Source organism: Hypanus sabinus, chromosome 11 (genome assembly GCF_030144855.1).
Source record: "Hypanus sabinus isolate sHypSab1 chromosome 11, sHypSab1.hap1, whole genome shotgun sequence".
Taxonomy (NCBI): domain Eukaryota; kingdom Metazoa; phylum Chordata; class Chondrichthyes; order Myliobatiformes; family Dasyatidae; genus Hypanus; species Hypanus sabinus.
Window position 1 is genome coordinate 77310152 of NC_082716.1, and position 24311 is coordinate 77334462.

General features: G+C 42.2%; 1 protein-coding gene across 1 annotated transcript in view; it reads right to left on the minus strand.

The window, feature by feature from the left end:
- Positions 1 to 6: 6 nt before the first annotated feature.
- Positions 7 to 24311, minus strand: part of LOC132402136 (4-trimethylaminobutyraldehyde dehydrogenase-like) — a 39159-nt gene continuing 14854 nt past the window's right edge. Inside the window, exons 3-11 of the mRNA XM_059984760.1 lie at positions 16002 to 16131; positions 13512 to 13646; positions 10578 to 10774; positions 8626 to 8766; positions 6479 to 6667; positions 4381 to 4468; positions 2511 to 2652; positions 1077 to 1189; positions 7 to 987 (exon numbers count right to left, since the gene is read on the minus strand). Of these exons, the coding sequence (XP_059840743.1) occupies positions 893 to 987; positions 1077 to 1189; positions 2511 to 2652; positions 4381 to 4468; positions 6479 to 6667; positions 8626 to 8766; positions 10578 to 10774; positions 13512 to 13646; positions 16002 to 16131 (1230 nt within the window). The 3' untranslated portion in view covers positions 7 to 892. The remainder of the gene's footprint in view (positions 988 to 1076; positions 1190 to 2510; positions 2653 to 4380; positions 4469 to 6478; positions 6668 to 8625; positions 8767 to 10577; positions 10775 to 13511; positions 13647 to 16001; positions 16132 to 24311) is intronic.

A 24311-nucleotide genomic window follows, 5' to 3' on the forward strand; every position in this document is an offset into this window, starting at 1 on the left:
ACATAATTCAGAAACAATTAATTCACCATTTTATTCAAATTAGTTACACAATTGTCTTTAATTTGTTAGTACAGGTTCTCCCAAGTTTCCAGACCTGAGAGAACGGTTTGTAATGCAAAGTGTTCACAAGTTGGAAATGTGGCCACTAGTTCAGCTCCCACCCATCAAGATCATCCTGATATTTCCCCCAAACAGCTGTTTGCATGTATAAGGTATACATCAGTTGGATGCGTGGGGAGGGCCTGTACTAGTTGTGATTTCAGTTTCCGCATTGTTGATCCTGTACAAGTTTAGGCCCAATAAGATTCCACAGCAGAAGTACTGAAGAATTACAAGTTAGTCGAAGCCTTAACACCATGAGACAACTAGAAAGTTCACAAGGGAATCCTGAGCCGGATATCACTTTGAGGATCTTGCGGCCTGACGTCTCCTACAATTTTATCATGCCCTCTTGACTTCTTCTGTAACACATGAGTGGCGTCTGCACTTGCTTACTATCACAATGCTAATATTTCAAAGATTTCCCACTTTACTATAGTTGTCCATGGCTTATCAAGCGACCAAACAGCCCAAGGCAGTGCAAGGGTGATGTCAGTACTTCTGCTGGTTTTAGAATTTAAGCAGAGTTTGTTCAATGTCTTAATGTAGATGAGTAATAGTTAAAATACATAAAAATGGATTAATCAATCTTAAGAAATTATTAGTAAATGTTGTGGGATGCAAAGTTTTAGTGGATCCAAATAACAAACTGAACAAAACCCAGTTTGAACTATTTAACTGCAAAACAAGAGCAGAGCTGAAATGTCATTTGGCAATTAACTTTTCATTAGCTTGAATTGTTTTATACCATTAGAAACAGATTGAATTTAGGAAGAGACAAGAATGTAGCAGCTTAGAATGGACATTCTGGCTCTCCCATTTCCACATACACACTCTTTAGCTGTGTATAATATTCGATTGTTGCTATTCCATTCTCCTTCCCAAATCCTGCAACAAGAGAATTCGAATTACCTTTCGGTAGGCCAAAAGTCTGTTGTGTAAACAAGTGTTTCCAGAAAAGCAAAAATGCTCCATACCTGACATTTTATATCCTCCAAAAGGCATCTCAATTGGGCTGACATTGTAGTTGTTTATGAAACATGTTCCTGCTTCCAAAGCAGCTGCCATTCGATGAGCGCGAGTCAAATCTCTGTGGGAAAACAGGGTCGGCTGCAAAAACTCTCAACAAAATTGAACACGTTCCCACAACTGTCCAATCAAATGCAAAATAACCTTACAATTCCTTACTTCGATGCTTGTCCAGCCTATATCTTAGAGCCAAATACACTGTAGAGGCATCCCTCCTCCTCACTGTACCCTCGGGACTATGGAACATGTGCTACATGGCAGCTACAGTTCCTCTTGCTTAGGCACTGAGCATACCAGGCAGGATATATTTGTTTTTGCATGTCCAGTACCTCTAACTGGATAGTGCAAGTAGAGCACCAACACTGGGTGAGACCCAAATACAATAATCTGACCACTATATCTTACATTTGTAGTAATGATATATTCCTCCAATGAAAGGGATTTTGCTGATGCTGGAAATCCAGAGCAACACACTCCAAATGCTGGAGGGACTCAGCAGAATAAACAGTTGACTTTTCAGGCCGAGATTCTTGTTGTCCCGAAACGTTGACTGCTTATTCCCTTCCATAGATGCTGCCTGACCTGCTGAGCTTCTGGAGCATTCTATGTGATATTCCTACAAGTGTGGACTGTAATCTGAACTGATGAGGAAAAATGATGGGTTTTGGTTTGGGTCAGCCATGGACAGAAACAGTCCCTTGGCTGGGACAGGCTATTTAATGATGAGATAGAATGGGGCTGTTTGACTTCGCTGTAGTGATGACTCCAGAGCCAGGATAGTGAGGGGGGAAGAGACAGGCCAGGGGCACAACCTGGGTAACCCTGGCAGTAAAGTTAAAGGGGAGGTGTCCACTACAGCTGCTGTCCTTCCAGTCAGAGCTCTCGAAACTGAGCCTGGGGGGCCCCAGATAAATACAACACCAGTACATACATGGGGGACACTACAGCTAGTTATCTGAACCTTGAAGAGCTTGGGCTGAGTTATATCCAATCAAAGCTCTGCCGTGGACGCCTTGCAACTCAGTAATTTCTTAAGGGAGTACAGTGACAAATCACCACACATCCTATTTTGCTGGAGTCAATAATGTTTAAAGGTTTAAAGGTGTTGGTACTGATCTTATGTCCCATCTGACCCAAGCTAAAAATTCAACCTGCTGTAAACAACATGAAGGCTTACTGTCGGAGGACTGCTACAACCAGTCATGTAGCAGCTCCCTTGGTGGTATACACTAGGAATTCTGTCTGGAAAGCTCTTGCCATCCCAGGGACACAGCTCTGTCCCACACTTCCTGCCAAGGGCATTTCAGGAAAGAACAGGCAGTCTAGTTCAAAATAAACTTAACTGAATGATCTAAGTGTTCAAAGAAAAAGCATCTCTATACCTGGTGAATACGCCAGCTGCCAAACCAAGTTTCGTGTTATTTGCTCTCTCTATAACCTCCTCCTCGGTATGAAATAGCAGTATTGACATAACAGGTCCAAATATCTCCTCCTTAACACATGTCATCTCATCTCTACAGTCTCCTGCAAACACACGTAGATATAGATGATGAGTGGCACAGGTTGGAGTTATTTCCTAAGTAAGTAAAAAGATAGCTGTGTATCTTTATTTGGAGCAGGGACTCCCAACCTGGGGTCCACTGACCTTTTGGTTAATGGTAAGGTTCCATGGCATAAAAAGGGTTGGGAATCCCTGATTTAGAGTAAGACTTCATTAACTGTGGAAAGACAGAACTCTTTAACTGCCAGCTTGTCACATTGTTAATAACTCATCGAAGGATTCACTTAGGCTCTAAATTAATCCTTTAAATTTCAGGGGGATGGTATTTCTTGCTGCAAGAGGGTCATGCACAACAGATTGTTTCTAATCTCCTCATTTAACTGTAGATCTTGGCCAAAGATTGAAAAAAACAAAGACCTCAAACTGGTGTAATAGTAAAAGATTACCAAGCAGATAGAGGAAATGATTCAAGAACATGCTCAAAGCTTCGTAGAGAAAAATGCAACTTCCCCATTGATAAGACTGAGTCAGACTGCTTATTTGGGATGTTATGGAAAAACTGAGTCAGTGCCTCAATGGCACACTGAGGTCCAGCAGAAATGGCAGGACGGATACACCACCTCACAGGCCTCATCATGTGCCCTCACCCTAGATCCATGTAAACCCCAGCAGTTCTACAAAACTAGAGTGGAACCAGGTCATCCTTATTCCCAAGGTAATGTGACCAAAAAAAAAAACAGCTTTAAAAATTAACAACCCTCTATAAAAAAACTCTTCACTGTAACCACAAATTGTTGAGCAGCTATCCCAAGCTATGTTGACCAGTTTTGGGGGTCTCCTACCTGAGACAATGACAATGCCTACCAGGTCAAAACCCTACAGAATCCTCTATGTTTTAAAGACACCAGCTCCAATTCACTGTAATTTATTTATATGGTTAGCATTACAGTGTGGAGTCACACTGCCCCACAACCCCCAATTAACCCTAAGCTAATCATGGGACAATTTACAATGGCCAGTAAGTATGTCCTTAGACTTGAAGAAACCGGAGCACCCGGGGAAAACTCATACACTCCATGGGAGGACATAGAGACCCCTCACAGAATGGCATCAGAATTGAACTCAACTCCAGAATGCACTGATCTGCAATAGCATCACTCTACTGTAATGTTCACACAATGTAACAGGACCCTCCTCAGACACTAACGTCCTTGTCGAGGAAATTAATCACAGATTTATTCTACTTTAAGTAATAAGCTATTCCAGCCTCATCAACTTCCTTACTCTTATAATAATTCTGAGTCAATAAAGACCAACATAGCATTTGCCTTCAACATTGCTCACTCTGCATAAACAACCCTGACTGGTCAAACAAAATTGTTACGGAAACAGCAATGAAGAATTCTTCTACTTCTGAGTGTAACAGTATCCCTGAGTCTCTGGGATCGTGTAACTGACGGTACTGAAAACCAAGAGGAAGTTACTGACATGAAGGAAGCCCCAAACACCACCAAAGATGGAGGACCTTCATTGCTGCCCTGAACACCAGTGGGCAGTAATACATAGACTAGAAAATCCAAACTCTAATATTTAAGAGTTCTTTGCCATTTAAAAAGAAATACACCCCTATACTTATTCATATATTATGCACCTTTTTTGTCCACTTACTTAATCTGCCTATACCTTGTTTCACTCACATCTTACCTTTTAAGTTACATTTCAAGTCTATTAATAGAATTAGACTGCAATACCTAAAATACACGGCTTCATGAAATATCCATCTTTCAGCTTTGGATCATCAGGAACAAACAAGTCACCACCACACAAAACGTTAGCACCCTGCAAACAAAAGGTTAAGAAGATTATCATTCACCAACCAACCAGTGTCATTCAAAGTCAAGAGCAATCCTTACAAGTGTACATCACAGTTTATGCATAAGAGAGTACCACAGAACCATAGTTTACAAAATATTTCCAGGAGATGCCCATGAACCAAAAAATTCACCCATCAGGTGAATGCCAACAGGTTCTCTAATTTCCAGACGGATATTTAAAGGAGCAAAGTTCAAAGTAAATTTTTATCAAAGTACATGTGTCACCATTCACTTTCTTAGGTATACTCAACAAATCTATAGAATAACTATAATAGAATGAAAGACCTCCCAACTTGACAACAAACTGCAAATACAAAAAAACATAGAAACATAGAAAACCTACAGCATGGTACTAGCCCTTCGGCCCATAATGCTGTGCCTAACATGTACTTATTAGAAATTACTGAGGGTTACCCATAGCCCTCTATTTTCCTAAGCCTCATGTACCCATCCAGGAGTTTCTTAAAAGACCCTATCACATACGCTTCCACCACCGTCACCGGCTGCCCACTCCACGCACTCAGCACTCTGCGTAAAAACTCTCTCCTCTGTACCTACTTCCAAGCACCTTAAAACTGTGCCCTCTCGTTCTAGCCATTTCAGCTCTGGGAAAAAGCTTCTGACTATCCACACGATCAAAGCCTCTCATCTTATACACCTCTATCAGGTCACCTCTCATCCTCTGCCACTCCAAGAAGAAAAGGCCAAGTTCACTCAACCTGTTCTCATAAGGCGTGCTCCCCAATCCAGGCAACATCATTGCAAATCTTCTCTGCATTTTTCTATAGTTTCCACATCCTTCCTGTAGTGAGGTGACCAGAACTGAGCACAGTACTCCAAGTGGGGTCTGACCAGGGTCCTGTATAGCTGCAACATTACCTCTCGGCTCTTAAACTCAATCCCATGGTTGATGAAGGCCAATGCACCGTATGCCTTCTTAAACACAGAGTCAACCTGCGCAGCAGCTTTGAGAGTTCTATGGACTCGGACCCCAAGATCCCTCTGAACCTCCACACTGCCAAGAGTTACCTTTAATACTATATTCTGCCATTATATTTGACCTACCAAAATGAACCACCTCACACTTATCTGGGTTGAACTCTACCCGCCACTTTTCAGCTCAGTTTTGCATCCTATTGATGTCCCATTGTAACCTCTGACAGCCCTCCACACTATCCACAACACCCCATCCTTTGTGTCATCAGCAAATTTACTAACCCATCCCTCCACTTCCTCATCCAGGTCATTTATAAAAATCAAGAAGAGAAGGGATCCCAGAACAGATCTCTGAGGCACACCACTGGTCACCAACCTCCATGCAGAACATGACCCATATACAACCACTCTTTGCCTTCTCTGAGCAAGCCAATTCTGGATCCATAGCAATGTCCCCTTGGATCCCATACCTCCTTACTTTCTCAATAAGCCTTGCATGGGGTACCTTATCAAATGTCTTGCTGAAATCTATATACACTACATCTACTTCTCTACCTTCATCAATGTGTTTAGTCACATCCTCAAAAAATTCAATCAGGCTTGTAAGGCACAGCCTGCTGACTTCCTGATCATATTCTCCAAATGTTCATAAATCCTTCCTCTCAGATTCTTTTCCATCAACTTACCAACCACTGAAATAAGACTCACTGGTCTATAATTTCCTGGGCTATCTCTCTATCTGTATCTTATTTCCGGAGGCAGCAGAGATACCAAGCCCATGTTCCTCTACAATGAGTTAAATAATTAACAGCAATTGCTGAAATTTTTAAGCCAAATCCATTGGGTGCATAATACAAAAAGGAGTCCTAGAGACAATCTGTGAGAAGTCTGAATCAAAACAAGTCAAAATTATCCACTGTAGAGAATCACTTTGTTTCAGAGTCCCTGCCCACACTTCTAACCTTTGAACCAAGCAGTGTGCAGGGCAGATTGAAACAATTACAACTGCCAATACAGTGCAACAAAAATGCTTGTTTACCTGCTCCTTGGCCTGCTTGATGTAGGACAACACTCGATCCAGGTGAGGCCGACTAATGAGTGCTCCCATTCGAGTATCTTCAAGCAGGGGATCTCCGAGTTTTATTGTTTTTGTCTTTGCCAGTACTTTCTCCAAAAATGGTGTCAGTATGTCTTTCTGTACAAACACCCTGGTGCCATTGCTGCACACCTGAAAGGAAGATTACAATACAATTTCATAGAAATAAAGCTAACTGCCAGCAACGATTCAGTCTATACATTCTCATCTCGGCCAGAAACTCTCAACTTCAACCTCCACAACAGTAGAAAACCTGTCGTATACGGAGGAAGCAGTATTGCAGATCAATATTACAGGAGCTCCTTAAACGCATCATATGTGTACCAGCTCTATGCAGGTGCAATCCAGTTGGTCCATCTCAAACACCCTCTTCATATAACCCTGCAAAATTTCTCTCAGATACTAATCCAGCTTCCCACTGAACACTACTATGGAATCTGGTAAATCTGACCCCTATTAAATCTGGTAAGGCATTTCCAACCTTGATCATTCATGATAAAACCTTTTCCTCGCCTCCCTTTTCTGTTGACTTGAAGCCTTTTTATAGAAGATACTGAAATAGACTTTCATTTTCTAAATGCAATTGTACAAGGAAATTCAAAACACCAAATAGAATTTTGTGCAAATGCAGCCACTGTTTACTGTGTGCAATAAGGGGTACCATAGGTGGATGAAAATTTCTTTCTTTTATATCAAGATGTTGAACACTACATTAGAAAAAAATCAAGAGATGCACAAAAGATAATTAAACCATTGAATAAACAGAGTTAGAAAACCCAGCGTCAAATGGAAGCTATTTTTGAAATTGAAATGCTGTGCATCTCATCTGTTTTGCAGATGAACAATGAGGGTTTCTTCTGAATACTGACTAAATATGTAGCAATACAGCAAGATTCCATGTTCAGTTGCTACTGTGCGCAGGGATAAACAGACTCGGCCAGGTGTAACGATCCTGTAAAAATTAAGGCCTGATTTTACACGAGCTGGTTTATATCAATTAATGTCTGGACTGAGCTCCAATGCAATTGTTTTAATGCATCATTTGGTGTTCAGCCAACTTGCCCTCAACTCCAGCTCTGCTACTTACAAGGTGGCTGATGAGGTCATTACAAGCTCTGTAGATTCTGCCACAGATGAGGCAGCTGGTGCCAAATGGGGTAGGTGGGATGTTTGGGAAGTGTTGTGATTTTTCTGCCATTTATCCTGGGTTTCTTTGTGCCCAATGAACCTAATGTTCTCAATGTTTTCCCGGATGCTTTTCTCCATTTACAGAGACCACAGACCAATATTTCCCAGGACATGTTAAAAGATTTTCAAGTTTGTGAAAAAAATTCTTTTAAAATATTTTCTTTTGTTCACCTCATTTTTTTGTTGTCATGGGAGTGTCTTTTTCTGCAAGTCGGGGACGGGCACATAAATGACACAGCCTGCTCACCAAAGGTGGCTGACTGCCATCAGGGGGGATGTCGGCCTAGCTGATTGCTTGTTCGTTTGTTAATCCTGCCAGTGGATTTGGAAGATTTTTCACTTTAAGTGTTGGTGTCAGTACATTTCTATTTCAGAAGACTACGGCATCACTGCAAACAGTAGGCAATGAGCTCTTTGCCTGGTTCAAATCCTTTCTCTTCAAATACTTCTTTTCCTTAGATAGCCAAAGGCTGTTCTGGTGCATTGAAGGCAGCATCAGTGCCTGCCTACATTGAGATGTGCAATGTCATTATCTTGTGTGTGTTGCTGAGGGACAGGGAATGGACACTGATGCATGCTAAGGGCAGGTCAGTCACACAGTCGGCATCTCAAGTATTTAGAATGAGAATTATTCCTTTACATTTAAGTGACTGTGTCAATAACTGGAGATTTTGCTAATTAATCTGCGTAGGTGAACTGTGTGTCTAAACATTTAGGAGAATATTCTCTGATAAGGAAAGATAGCAAGGCAGATGGATGAAGGAGAAATGAAGGATCATTGGCTACGTAGGAGGGAAGGGTTAGATTGATTTTGGTAGTAGGTTAAAAAGCTGGCACAACATTGTGGGCCGAAGGGGATGCACTGTGCTGTACTATGAAAAAAGACACCTTATTTTACCTACCTCTCCCTGACTCAAAAAATTAGCCAGCAAAGCACCTTTCACAGCATTCTCCAAGTCACAGTCAGAGAAAATAATGAGCGGAGATTTCCCACCCAGCTCCAGGGTGACATGCTTGATACTTTTTGCTGCTGCTTCCATAATCTAGAGGTGTAGCAGAGAAAAAGAATATTTGTTCAGTCCTGTGTACATCTCTCTGACTTCAAGATTTCTTAACAAGGTATTCTTTGTCTAAATCTTATTTCAGAAATTTACATGAGAATAACATCCAATTGTGTTAGTGTTCCTTGTGTATTAAACATTTGTGAACAGCATTTACATGGTGATAGATTGTGACGAGAGATGGTTCAAAAATACTTAAGTTACAACTAGTTATTCTGAAACACAGTGACCCCATTTACTTTTACTTGACTTGGAATGCCACAAACTGCAGAATTTGGGAATTTTTGCCTGGTATAACTAACGGAACAAACAACACTGGCTAAAATGCCCAGTAAGTTCTGCCTTCTTTAAAAAGTGTCACCATTGTGGCTGACTTCCTGACTGCCAATTCTAGTGTAGCCATGCACTGAGTAAACTGATGTAACCATGCTTAGCGGAAAGACTTTATGGACTGACGCCTAATACAAGACTGAAACCCACTTGAGTTTTTTTTATTTTAGGTTTTGGGCCCCTCATCTTAGAAAAGATGTGCTGGCATTGGAGAGGGTTCAGAGGAGGTTCACAAGGATGATTCCAGGAATGAAAGAGTTATCATATGAGGAACGTTTGATAGCTCTGGGTCTGTACTCACTGGAATTCAGAGGGATGATGGGCGATCTCATTGAAACCTTTCAAATATTGAAAGGCCTAGACAGAGTAGATGTGGAAAGGATGTTTCCCATGGTGGGGGAGTCTAGGACAGGAGGGTGCTGCCAGCCTCAGAATAGAGGGGCGCCCTTTCAAAACAGAGATGTGAAGAAATTTCTTTAGCCAAAGGGTGGTGAATTTGTGGAATTTGTTGCCATATGCAGCTGTGGAGGCCAGGTTTTTGGGTGTATTTAAGGCAGAGATGGTAGCAAACACGAGGAAATCTGCAGATGCTGGAAATTCAAGCAACACACACAAAATGCTGGTGGAACGCAGCAGGCCAGGCAGCATCTATAGGGAGAAGCACTGTCGACGTTTCTGGCTGAGACCCTTCGTCAGGACGTCACAAGGAACTTCGTCCTGACGATGGGTCTTGGCCCGAAACATTGACAGTGCTTCTCCCTATAGATACTGCCTGGCCTGCTGTGTTCCACCAGCATTTTGAGAGATTGATAGGTTCTTGATAGGACATGGCATCAAAGGATACGGGGAGAAGGCCGAGAACTGGGGTTGAGGAGGAGATAGAATAAAGGATAGGCCTTGATTGAATGATGGAGCAGACTCGATGGGCCAGATGGTCTAATTCTGCTCCTACATCTTATGGTCTTAAGTAGTTTCTCTCCAGAAGGTGAAAGCTACACAAAAATACCTCCATATGATAAACACACTCCTCAATATTGTAATGAATATCGTCAAAAGCACACAAGACTGATCTGAAAGAACAATTACTAAAAATAGAGAAAGAAACAAGTTTATGTAACTCAGATTTCTGAATTTAATATCATGGAAACACATTTGTATGTAGGGTTGTCCACGAGTCAGACGCTCATAACCTGGGGACAGCCTGTACTGGCACCTCTCTTAAAGTGAAGGTTAAAAGCTGTGCTCCGCTTCTGTTCACCATCGCTCCACCATCAATTCTCAAGACTTGGTTGTCCTGATCAAGATCATGGCCCCAAGCCTGATGGGCCAGTGTTCGGCGGTACGCTGCCTTACAGACACAGGGGCCTTATTTTGGATGGACCATTAGTTTAAAGTAACAGCTGCGTCAAACCATTGCACAGAAATTCACTGGTTTACACACAATAACCACAATCAGCTTTTACCTTGATCCCAGTTGGCACACTACCAGTAAAAGAGACTTTGGCCACACCCTCGTGCCTACAGAGGAGGTTTCCGGTTTCCACTGCTCCTTGGACTACGTTGAACAGGCCATTCGGCACTCCAGCTTGAGTGTAGATCTCAGCCAGCATCACCGCAGTCAGCGGGGTCAGGGGCGAAGGCTTGAAAACCATGGCATTTCCTGGTTTCAACAGACAGAAGTTCCAGAATACTTTTAGATTTCTTTGCCTCTGAAGCATTAGACGGCATTTCTTTCCACTTCCCTGTATATGATGATAAAAGGCATAGACAGAGAGAACCACCAGCGCCTTTTTCCCCAGAGTGGAAATGCCTAACACCAGAGGGCATAATTTTAAGGTGATTATAGTGGATTGTCAGAGATAGCGTACTTTTACACAAAGACTGGAATGCACTGCCAAAGGTGACAACTGCAGCAGATACATTAGGGACTTTTAAGAAACTCTTAGATTGGGGGGAAAAAAATCACAACCTTTCATATTAGATAGGATAGGAATTTGGAATTTGCAGTCAATGTCCCTTTCTCCCAAAACTACATATATATGTACCATCCCTAGGGTAACAGATGAGAACCAGTTCCGCTTTTCAGACATTCTCCACAATTGGAAGCATGGTTGAAAGAAGAATGGAGGGCTATGTGAGATGTTATGTACCCCTAGGGTTCATAGTTTCTGTGGACAATCACTTTAAAATGTCGGGAGAATGAGACTGGCTTTTGGACTCTGGTCATGCTGCTATTGAGAGAGAGAGGGGGAGGCGTGCAGCACAAATGCGACACAGAGAGAGAGACACACACACCACAGGACATTGAACGAGCTTTGTGCACCCACATGAAGGTGGGGGTTTCGGAGGATCGATTCGGGGAAATCAATCAGTGGCTCACAGTGTGTAAAGGTGCGACCGGTGGGGATCTGTTTGTGTGTCCACCCTTGCCTGGGTGACAGGTCCACCACTGAAGAACGGTCGTACGTGGTATGGTCACAGTCGATGACCACAACAGGAAGATCGACGGCAACCGCAGCTCCTCTCACTCTCTCCCTCCAACGATACTCAAACAACTACCTCGACCTGAACCGAACTGAACACTGCATCATATTGTAAGACTGTACCCATTTACCCCTAGCTTCGAAAGAGCCTGGTTTCTGGTTCCTATTTCCACACTTCTGTATATATCATTGCTAACCTGTTCCATATATTTGCATTTTATTGTACTGTATTGCTTAGTTTACTAATAAACACTATTAGTTTATAGCAACACCAGACTCCAGTGTTTTCCATTTCTGCTGGTTCTTTAACCCGGTCACAGGGTACGTGACACAGTTAGAAAGGGTTAGATTGGTCTTGGAAGAGGTTAAAGGCTCACACAACATCATGGGCTGAAAGGCCTGTACTGTGCTATGTTAAATCCATGTGGATGCAACATCCAGATATAAAACCAAAACACAGTGTCAACTTGAAAAACAGTCATTACCTGGAGTACTCATTTGTAACTGCATGACACAGGATACACTTATCTGCTATTATGAAATAATCTGTCAAATACTGGTAATTGTGAAGGGAAAAGACTTAAATGATGCATTACAAAAAAATAGCATCTTTGGAAGATACATCATTACTTAGACAAATAAATATTAAGACTGCCGCCGCACAATGCTGTTCTGAGTATTTCTATCTCTAATGTTGACTCCTGGAATAAATGTATTAATGTAGGAAGTATTCTTGGCCATGAGGGAGGAAGTTCGCTGGAGTGTGATGAATTACTGAAACATACAAGATTCTGAGGGGAATCGACAAGCTGGCTGTTGCTCAAAATGGGGGTTTCTGAATCTGGGGCTACCCATCTCAGAGGAAGACTAGAGAAAAATTCTCCTCTCAGAGACTTGCAACTCTATGGGAGTCTTCTCCGCGAGAGCCATGGAGATGGAGTCATTAAATATATACAAGGTAGAGACAACAGACACTGAAGCTAAAAGAGATACATGGAGAGAGTTGAAAATGGTGTTGAGGATAAACCAGATCAGAAATGATCTACTGAAATGCAGATCATGCTCAAGGGGCTGATTGATGTATTCCTCCTCCTGCTTCTTGTCTTTATCATTCAACAACACTTTGCAAAGAAATCCCTGAACGTTAAATAAAATGGTGGAGACGGATACGATAGGGTCTTTTTAGAGACTTTAGGATGGGTACATGGAGCTTAGAAAAATAAGAGGGCTGTGGGTAAGCCTAGTAATTTCTAAGGCAGGGACACGTTCAGCACAACTTTGTGGGCCAAAGGGCCTGTATTGTGCTGTAGGTTTTCTGTTTCTATGTTAACCTCTCATCAGAAGCCTGTGCCAGGGAATTAGCAATTAAGTGAACCTCTGCAGCTGAAAGGCTGGGCAAGTAACTGAAGAGCAACCATGATGCCAAATATGTGATCTGGAAAATTTCTCTGACTAAAAAGAGACTGGATAGACTGGGGCCTTTTTTCCTTGTAGCGTTACAGACCAAGGATTAATCCTCTGGTATATAAAATCATGAGAAGAACAGATAAGGTGAATAATCATGCCTTTTAATCAGAATAGGGTCTCTAAAGTGCGTAGTTTTAAGATGGGGGAGGGAATTTCAAGGGGGCCTGAGGAGGGATGTTTTCACAGTAAGAGGGTGGAACGAGGTAGTAGAGACAGGGACAATCACAATGTTTAAAAGATGTTTGGATAGGTACATGGATTGGAAAAGTTTAAAGTAACATGGGGCTAGATCAAGTAGCCTCCTTGGGCAGTATAGACCGATTATGTCGATGGACCTGGTTCTGTGCTGTCTAACTCTACAACTTCCTCAGGAATTTCCCATGGATCAGATGTGAGATAACCGTTGAGAATGAGTTTACTAAAAAGGAAGATAATGGACGCACTCACCACAAGCCAGCGCTGGGGCTGACTTCCAGCAGGCAATTTGAAACGGGTAATTCCAGGCCCCAATCCCCACGCACACACCCAGGGGCTCCCTTCTGGTGTAAGCAAATGATCCTCCAGACAGCTGAATGTGCTGGCCTGTGCTCAGGAATGAAGGGAAGATACTTAGCACAAGTCCTGGGAAACAGATGATTATTCCAGAAGAACAAATGCAACATTAATTCCAGCCAGCAATTCATACGAGCGATTTCATGGTCAATTTTCCAGCTTTGAGAACAGGATCCAGGTTGAGAATAACATTAATACAGAATGAATAAACTTTCTTAAAAGACTGGTGATCGGTCACTTACGCAGTCAGAAATTCAGCATGTCTTTACCTAAGCAAGGTGGTCTAGGTAGCTATCATTGCCATTTAAATCACATTTTTTGAAGTTCTCCCATTTATTTTTCAACAGGTGAAAAGGTTTCAGCATTTATTCTCTATTTCATGCAAACAGACTAATGTAACCATAAAATCTAATGCCATTATTACACCACTTTGTTTTAACACCCTATCATGGAAAAATGTGTTCAACAACAAAGACACAAGACCTGCCACTATGTTCATGATGTACCAGGCAGCAACAACCCGTCTTGGAAATTACCCACTGCAGGCATAAATACCATCAATGTCTCTCCCAAAAATCCTCCAAATCCATTGACAGGATTAACAGACTATCATATCTCTGATTACTCTCAGCCAACGTTTGTCCCAGGCCCTCGAGACAAGTGTTCTGCTCTGGCTCCATGAATGCAAGTGACTTCCTGGAAGAGTTAGACAATGGTTTAAGGATATTCACAATCCTTCCTTGAGAAAACTGATCTCTTCATCAATTCTGGGAAACCCCTGGTACGTGACTGCTCAAAACAGAGCCTCATCTTCTGAGAAGCTCAAGTTGTTCTAACTGGAGCAGGCCAGAAGCAGAGTCGGTGAAGCTTCGGAACATCTCAAGTATCACCTGCTCACTGTGGGCCTGCACTGGCCTTATCACTTCCCTCAAAACCAGGAGTCTTCCTCAACAATGTCTTAACTCATTTCAACCAAGTCAAAGGAGGATTTGGGGCACTGGTAGAATGAAATGTTTGGTGTCATACTGTGATCAAATAAGGTTACTTCATGAACAAATAGGATGAGCAGAAATAATAGAAAACAATTCAATGCTGTCAAGAAATTAAATGAAGAAAAACAGCTTGCCATTATCTAAAAACTTTAATACGTTAAAATACTCCATGGGGTTTCACATAATTCAGCGCAAATATAACACAAGATGGCCAAAACCTCGGTAGAAGGAGGAGATGTGATCTTGGTAGGATAGTTTGCTCTGAGAAAGTTTGCCCTCCTGTGGGAATACTGAACTAGGGAATATCATTCCAGAACAGAGTTCCCAGCTAAGAATGAATAGGAAGAATTTCTCCTCTCTGAGAATCATGTGGAAAGCTATGGAGAACATAGAACAAGGAAAAGTATAGCGATGGATGGAAGATTCTGTCCACACGTTGAGCCAACCTTGATGCCAGTTTATACAAAATGTCTTCCTCCCATGTATCATCTGAATCATTACATTTCCTTCATGTTCATGTGTCTACCTAAAGCTTCTTAATCCCCAACAAACTGCCTGGTTCCACTTCTAATCCAGAAACCTATTCCATGTATCCATTATACATATATATTTTTTAAAAAATCCCCCTCTAACCTTAAAAACATATCGTCTGGTTTTTTAACGTTCCTACTCTGAGGAAAAGGTTCATCTTCCCTATCTATGCCTCGCCTAATTAAAATAAAATAGAAATCAGGTCTTCTTTCAGCCTGACACTCTAGGACTCAATCTCTCTTTATAGCTCATACCATCTAGTCCAAATGACAGCTCGGAAAACCACTTCAGCATCCTCTCCACTTCCTTCCTATAAATGGGGTGACCCGAATTGCACAAAATACTCCAAGTGTGGTTCAAGTGTGGCTCCAAGAGAATGAATCACTGAAAATACTCAAGACTGAGGCAGATGTGTTTTAGGACCAGAAGGGGGAATCAAGGCCTACAGAGAGTGAAGCTGACACCAAAATCAGATTTGCTATGATTTGACTGAATCCAGGCTCAGAAGCCATATGGTATTCCCCTGCTCTAGGTCCTTTTGCTCTTCTGTTTCAAGCAGTTATTAAGGAGGTGAGGGTGCCCGAGACACAGCTTTGAATGGAATGGAAATTCCACTGGTCGAGACCACAGCTGCCAACACTAGAGACTGAAATTTGAAAACCTGACTGAGTCCCACCAAGGCTTTGTACAGTTATTTTCACTTTTATCAAACACAGTTGTTGAAAATGCTGACCACTGCCTCCTTCCTTTCCAGTCCTGATGAAGCGCCTCGGTCCAAAGTGTCAACTGTTTATTCCCTCACTGAGCTCCTCCAGCCTTTGTTGTATGCTGATAAAAATCAAGGCTTCATTCTCGTTCTTACCAGCTAGTGTTCCAGCAATGCCAGCAAAATATTCCACAGCCTGCCATGCTGTGTCTACGTCAGTCCTGGACTCGGTTATGGGCTTTCCGGTGTTGATGGATTCTACAATCGCAATATCTTCCCTTTGTTCCTGTTTCAAGAAGAAACAAGCATTTCAGTTGTTTGCACAGAAGAGCCATTTTCTTTTAATACCTTGTTACATTTAAGTTTTAATGCCCTTTCCCTATTCTATTACAATTCCCTCCACATCCCCCACAATATCATCTAGTACTAGCTGTTAGGGGAAAATTAAGAAAATTTCAATAACTTCCTCCTCACTTACCCTCACAATGCTCACAGGAGTTTTTTTTCAGCCTTTTCAAAACAAGCCTATAAGATAAATAGAACTAGAACAAAGACAAGAACATGTATTGCACTTTTCATAATTTGAGATTAGACATTTGCTTGGAGGCAAAATTATAATCTGACCACATCCAATCAAAACACAACTGAAAGCACTTATAATTTCTTCATTCTTAATCTTCACTTGAAATATAACAACCTCAACGTTGGTTTAGGAGACGTGGCAATCAAGAACGGAGACAAGCAGATAAAGTAACCAGCCAGGTCAAGTACTACACTTCAGCTACCATCAAGTTCAGACCCACTAGTCACATCCTACTTAAAATGTTTCAAAGCCCACAAGGTATATTTTTAAATTATGATCACCATTATAAGAATGCATGGCAGCCTCATTACACATATCACACTTCCAACAAAATCTTTGTCGTAATGATCAGATTATTTAATTTAGTCATAATGGTCGAGGTACAAACATTCCGCAAAAGCAATAGGGAGAACTCATTTTCTCTTCTTCGGGGCAGTGCCTTGTTCAGAATAGTAGCTTTAGGTCACTAAGACAAAGTAAAAGGGTTCATACTAAAAGTCCTCTATACTATACGCACCTAATATCAGCTGGGTCAGATTCCAACAGAAAATGGGTTTATAAAGAGTAAGAATGCCAATACAAGGCACCCAGAACAAATTAGAAAAATGTGACAGATCAAGTAAGCATTAACCAGGAAATCAGACATTTAATATTTCATGTGGGAGCCAGGGATATCAGCTTCTCACCACAGATGTAAATTAGTTGGCACCTTGCATCAGCCTGGCTTGTCTTTGTGGGTGTTTTTGTTATTACGGGGAGTAGTCAGTTTGTGTGATGGATGTAGGTGGTGAGAGAACATTTATTATTAAATGGTAAAAACAGCATTCTGGTGAGGACATCCTTCTTAAACAAAGGTTCTGTGTATGTGCCACCTCCACTGGGATATACTATTTTCACTGTATTTTACAAAAACAACTGCCCAAGAACAACTGGTTTTAAACATCATAGCCACACTGACAAGCAGTTGGGAATTCCAATTCCTTGAACTCCACCTGACAATCAATGAAATCTTCCAAATGTCATAGAATTCAATTGTTCACCCACACTTCTGTAACCATGGTGACGTTACTTAGAAACAAATGACACATCCCTCTTGGGTTATTTCCTCTTCAGACTAATACCTTATTTACAGGACCATGGACTACAGCCAGAAAAATATGTTCACAAGCTGTTGGCTGGATTCTTTTGTTTTGCTTGCCTGAAAGATTAATTGCTTCTCCTCCAAGTCTTCATGTACTAATCCCCAACAGAAAGGACTGAGACAATCTGTGCACAGGGTGTGACAATATGGCTATTAGTAGGAAATCACAGCAAGACACTTCTCCTATTTAAATAACCAGCAACATAAAGAGGAAATCACTCTATAGAGCCACGTCAGCTCCCAGAGCATTGCCACTTTCCAATAAACTATCCTTTCTCATATCTTCACCCACTCCTGGCTCTCCCATCGTCACCAAATAACCCACCCACTTGTCTTCAGCGGTATAAGAGCTCACTTAAGCAGCCGGAGATGCATGGAGCCACAGGGAGTACACACAAACTTCACGACGTCTTTTGGAATATTTGAGTGAGTAGAAACACAAAGCAAACTGGACGATCTTAACAAAGAGCAAATACAGAAAAAATGGAAAAATTTTGTCCTGAAACGGATCTGGGTAACAACGGAGTTCTGCATTGCACAACAATATAACTAATCAACACAGAGTGCTGGAGGAACTCAGCAGGCCAGGCAGCATCTACGGTAAAAAGTACAGTCAACCTTTCAGGCCGAAAACTTTTGACAGGACTGGAGAAGAAAAGCAAAAGAGTAGATTTAAAAGGGTGGGGGGGGGGGGGGAGGGATGAAGTAAAGAGCTGGGACGTTGATTAGTGAAAGAGACAGAAGGCCATGGAAGAAAGAAAATGGGGAGGGAGCACCAGAGGGAGGTGATGGGTGGGCAAGGAGATGAGGCGAGAGAGGGAAAAGGGGATGGGAAATGGAGAGGGGTGGGGTTGGGTGGCGTTACCAGAAGTTAGAGAAATCAATGTTCATGCCATCAGGTTGGAGGCTACCCAAATGGAATACAAGTTATTGTTCCTCCAACCTCAGTGTAGCCTCATTACGACAGTGAAGGAGGCCATGGATTGACATATCAGGATGGGAATGGGAAGAGGAATTAAAATGGGAGGTCACTGGGAGATCCCACTTGTTCTGACAGACAGAACGTAGATGCTAGGCAAAACGGTTTCCCAATCTACGTCGGGTCTCACCGATATACAGGAGGCCACACTGGGAGCACTGAACACAGTAAATGACCCCAACAGATTCACAGGTGAAGTGTCACCTCACCTGGAAGGACTGTTTACGGCCCTGGATGGCAGTGAGGGAGGAGGTGTAGGGGCAGGTGTAGCACTTGTTTGCTTGTAAGCTTAAGCGCCAGGAGGGAGATCAGTGGGAAGGATGAATGGAGACGGGAGTCACGTAGGTTGCGACCCCTGCGGAAAGTAGAAAGTGGGGAGGGGGAGGAAAGAGGTGCTTGGCAGTGGGATCCCGTTGGAGGCGGCGGAAGTTTGGGAGAATTGTGTGCTGGATGTGAAGGCTGGTGGGGTGGTAGGTGAGGACAAGAGGAACCCTGTCCCTCGTAAATATAAAAATATTTTTTTTAAATCACAGCTGTAGTTCCAGTTCTATTACAGCATAGGATTTGCTGTCAGCTACTGAATAAACATCATCATATTCCCTGATTGTTTACAGATCACTTAATCCCAAAAGACCCAGATTAAGACATTTATCAAATGATTGTAAGTAAGGAGGAAAGACTAGGCTCCCACAATGGTCCATGTAACTAGTCAAGGTGAGTTAATTTTCATATGCACAAGGTGAAATGAAAAACAGCATCACAGGCACTTTACATGATTCACAACATTCACAAGGAAAATACAAATGAAATGATGAGAAAGAACACAAGTAGTTTTTGTTAATCTACAATAATGCACAGTGGTTACAAGCACTGCAATACAGGCAGTCCCCGGGTTACGATTGTGTTACGTTCCTGAGTCCGTCTTTAAGTCGAATTTGTACGCAAGTCAGAACAAGTACATCCGGTATTATTTAGCATCAGTTAGTCAAACATTTGTCTTAGTATACAGTATATATTTTACCTTTCTATGCATATAAAACACTTAAGAAACATATGTATTCCAATAATTAAACTACTGCGTTGCTTAGTAATAATTGTAGCTTTCATCGGGGCAGGGCCTTTTCTCACTTATCCTTTAAAATTGTTCTGATCATTGACTGAACGTAGCCTAAAGCTTTTCCAAAGACCAATGACATCTCACCTCTTTCCAAACGCTTTATTATTTCCGCTTTATTTTCAATTGTGATCGTTTCCCGTCAACGGAACAGAAACACTGTGGGCGGTGAGTCCCGAGCTCCACTGGGTCCTAAGGACCACCGCACTGAATTCTCCGGGTCCCAAAGTCCACCGCACTGAGACAGGTTAAATGGGACAAGTAGGGGCTATGCCGGGTTTGGGTATTTGATCCTCCACAATATTCTGTGGGGGAATTTAAACTGGAGGTGGCAGTGTTTTTTTTAATGAGTTTGAGTTGCGAGCTCGACATCAACAGTGCGCTCGGGAGTGGCCTGTCACTGGATCAAACTCGGGACCCTCTGTTCTCGAGCTCGGCACTGATCTCACTGTGCCACCAGTCGACCGAAAAATGGGGTGGGGGGGGGGGTGGTAAGGGTGAATCTTGCTAAGAAAAATTTAAGCCAAATACAAAGTTAAACACTCAACACAGTATCAACAGCAACTACTTAAAATGGCGGACAGCGTTCTCCTTCCTCGGTTCATAAGTGCAAGTTGTTCGTAAGTCGGACGTTCGTAACTCAGGGACTACCTGTACTTCAGTAGTCATTAGGTTGGCACAAGCACTGAATGGGTTGAAGGGAAGGGAACTACTGGTACATCTGAGGGTCAACTCTCATCCCTTCCCAGCAACCAGCTCGGAAATCTCAATTTGAGGAAACAGAAGGAAGCTCAGCTCTGGTCCCCTCAACAAGCATTGTGCAATACTCATCTCCTCAGAGACTAAAATACCAGCTACAAGAAAGCCTTGGGACACCAAACCTGTGCCTCTGGCTTGAGGGAAATGAAGAAAAGAGCAAAAAAGTCTGTTCAAAACTCTCTACCCCTCTACTTCAACACATGAAATAACAGGAGGCCATCCAGCTCATCATACCTTCTCCATTATTTAAAGAATCTCGGCCTCAACTCCACATTTTTGCCTGTGTTCCAAGCCTGGCACATGTAAATTCAGGTATTTGCATATTTTATTCTGATTGTGTGGTGACAGTTTGTTGTGGCTTTACATTCGGTAAAGGATATTGGGTGAGTCAAGGATGAAGGATTGAACTTTTTAAAAAGTGAAAAAAACTGTCGAGGTTGGAAAAACTGAAAGGATAATGTGGAATGCTACAATTTCAGATAACCAGGCTTTCTAGTTTGTATCAGAACCGACCAATTTTGACAAATGATCACAAGTTTTTGAACACTATTCCAGGTTTTCCCTTCTCCAGAGATGCTGGCCAAGCTGCTGGGTCTTTCCAGCATTGTCTTTCATTTTCTATTTCCAATGATTACAGTATTCTGTACCCTAGAGATCCAGCATTGTTTTCCTTCTCTCTTCTTTATGCTCATTCATATTTTTCTACCTACAACTCCAAAGAGATTATCAGTTATGACAAGCCTTCATTGCCCTCTTCAGTTTCCCTTGATCTCCACTCTATCACAAACATTCCCTCCAGCCTTCTTGCTTTTCTGCAATTTAAACCACCTGTAACACGAGAAAGTCTGAAGATGCTGGAAATCCAAAGCAACAGACAAAATGCTGGAGGAACTCAGCAGGCCAGGCAGCAAATATGGAAAAGCGTCGACGTTTTGGAACGAAACCCTTCTTCAGGAAGGGAGAATAAAAGGGTGGGGGGAGGGGAACTTTCCCACCCACCTGGTTTCAACGATCACCTTCCAAGCTAACCGCTTTCCCCACCCCGACTATTTTTTTTATTCAGGTATCTTCTCCCCTCCTTCTCAGTCCTGAAGAAGGGTCTCAGCCTGAAATATTGACAGCTTATTCTTTTCCATAGATGCTGCCTGACCTGCTGAGTTCCTCCATCGTTGTGTGTGTGTTGCTTTGAACCATCTTTGATATCTAACCTTTCCTATTCCTAATGAAAGGTCATCAAACTAAAATTAACTCCATTTCCTTCTCCAAGGCTGCTGCCCAACCCCATTCTATTTTCTAGCCTTTTCTGTTTTTATTTCAGTGTTCACATAAATAGGTGAGATTCTTCATAAATAGGAAACAGACAGCAAATTGTACATAGGGAACTTTGGAAACAAACTCTATTTGAATTTTGCAGCTATTATTGACACTACAGCAAAACCACGTTATGATTTGCACTAACAACTTGCGGATAAAGACACTATTTAACGTGAACTGTAGACCAACTCAGCATTTAACCTCACAGTCTACCCTGAATCAGCCGATCTTAGCCATGGTCACAGTTGGATTCACAAGTGCCATAGTGCAGTTAGACTGTCTTCTCTAGGACCCGTAATTCAGAAGACTGAACCAAGAGTCCACAGATTGACACTCCAGTCCCATCATTTGTAAAAATAGAGTCATAGAGTTATAAAGTAGTGAAAAAGGCCCTTCGGCCCAACTCACCAATGCCAACTGTTACATACTTGTGACACGTGACAGTGGTACCCTTGTCATGTGACTGGGGTTGAAACTATACTGGACTTGAGGTAATGGTCTTGTGATGGTGGAGTGGTCATTTTCCTGCCAGTAGAGATCATGTGACAGTTTTTTTTTTAAACAGGGTATAAAAGGAGGACCCCTCCCTGTGAGGAGGGGCAGTTCGTGGCTGGATTTGCCATGTTGACTTCATGCCACTGTGTGATTTAATGTGATGACGCAGTTTAGTTGAAAGATGAAGTTTTATCTAATGCCTAAAGTTTAAAAGGTCATTGCCAGCAATTTCTTTACAATACTGCTAGCTGAGAATCAGTGGAGAGTGAAGATCGGAGTTCGGGAGTTAAAGATCGAGGAGAATCTATTTCGACGGTGAAACGGGTTTGACCTTGTTTAATCCTTATTCGGAAGGAATTCGTTGACTGTTCTCATGTTAATCTCTGCGGGATAGCAGAAAAGATTGAGGACAGTGTGATAAAGGAAAGGTCAGTGCCTGTAAGCTGTTTTGTTTCGTAAATTCTTCGTGGGAAAAGTTCGACTTCGGGGACTGAAGCAAAGCAACGTGAAAGAGAATTTAAATCATCTTAAAAAGTCCCTCCCTTAAATGGACTGTGAGCATTTTGAACTTGTGGCAATACTACTTTAAAGAACTGTTTTTGCAACATCGCTTTAAGAACTGTTTAAGCTTCATTGCTTTAAGAACTGTGTAAGCTGCCGCACAGCAGCTGATTTCCGGTTACGTTGGTGTTTGTTTACTTTTGGGGGGTTTGTTTTCAGTGTTTAATAAACATGTTATTTGTTATATAAACCCTTGCCTAACTCATATATTTATTGTTGCCTGAATACGTAACACAACCAAGATATCCATCCATGCTTGACCTGCTCGTCTGTGTTTGGCCTATAGCCCTCTAGACTTTGCTGTCTAGGTAGCTGTCTTTTAAACATTGTAATTGTACCCATTGCTACCATTTCCTCTGGCAGCTTGTTCCTTATATCCATTACCCTGTGTGGAAAAAATCCTTTTAAATCTTCTCCACAACTTATTTCCCTAATTTTAGATCCCCCTATCCTAGAAGAAAGACCAACCATCCATCTGACACCCTGAATATTTCCTGCACCCTTCCCAACTTCATTATCCCCTTACCATAACTGGGCTATAATTGGTCATTATTAATAAAAATATAGAAATCAAAGCTTGAAAATGCCAACCATTTCCAAATGCCACTTAGGGTAGGAAAATCATATTCCTATCTCAGTTCAGGCTAATTCCAGTCCACACTAGAGTTAATCAATTGTATCAAATTACCACCAACAGTTCACAAAGAACTGCTGGCGAGTGGCCAAGTGGTTAAGGCTTTGGGCTGGCAATCTGAAGGTCGTTAGTTCAAACCTCAGCCGAGGCAGCGTGTGTGTCCTTGAGCAAGGCACTTAACCACACACTGTTCCTGCACATTTATAGCCCAGTGGCGGCAGTTGGTGCAGTATGGACAAGACGAGACAAAGATGGCCCGGTACTACACTCGGCCAACATCAGAAACTAGGAAAGGCAGCACATATTTAGCAAGTCCACTCAAGAGCAACATTTGCTTCTGCTCCACAGCCTTACATATATCCTGGACATAAAGACAAGACAGTCAATCTGTGTGTCCAGCCTCCAACACGTCAGAGACCCTTCAGGCAGAAAACACACTGCCAGTGTAATCTCCAACAGTTGAAAATGTTATCCCAGCACCACATTCTCGGCAGAAAAACCGCCTGACTTTAGCGGATGAAACTAACTTAAACCTTTCCTAGAAGCAACAATGATATACACACTGGAGACACAAGAGACTGCAGATGCTGGGATCTGGAGCAACAATCAACCTACTGTTGAACTCTGGGCCGAGTAGCATCTGTGGAGAAGAAGAACTGTTGATATCTTGGGCTGACGCTCAGCACCGGAGTAGAAAATGCAAAACAAAATTTTTGGAGATGTCTAACATGACAAAACTTATCCATCAATCAATCATCCACTTCACACTTCAGACCCAGTGTTCCAACCAACATTACCACACAGCAGCTCAACAGGTATTATGCTTTTTACAAGACAAAATCTCAAAGCAAAATTTGAAAATCCTACAAAAGGTAGTGGATTCGGC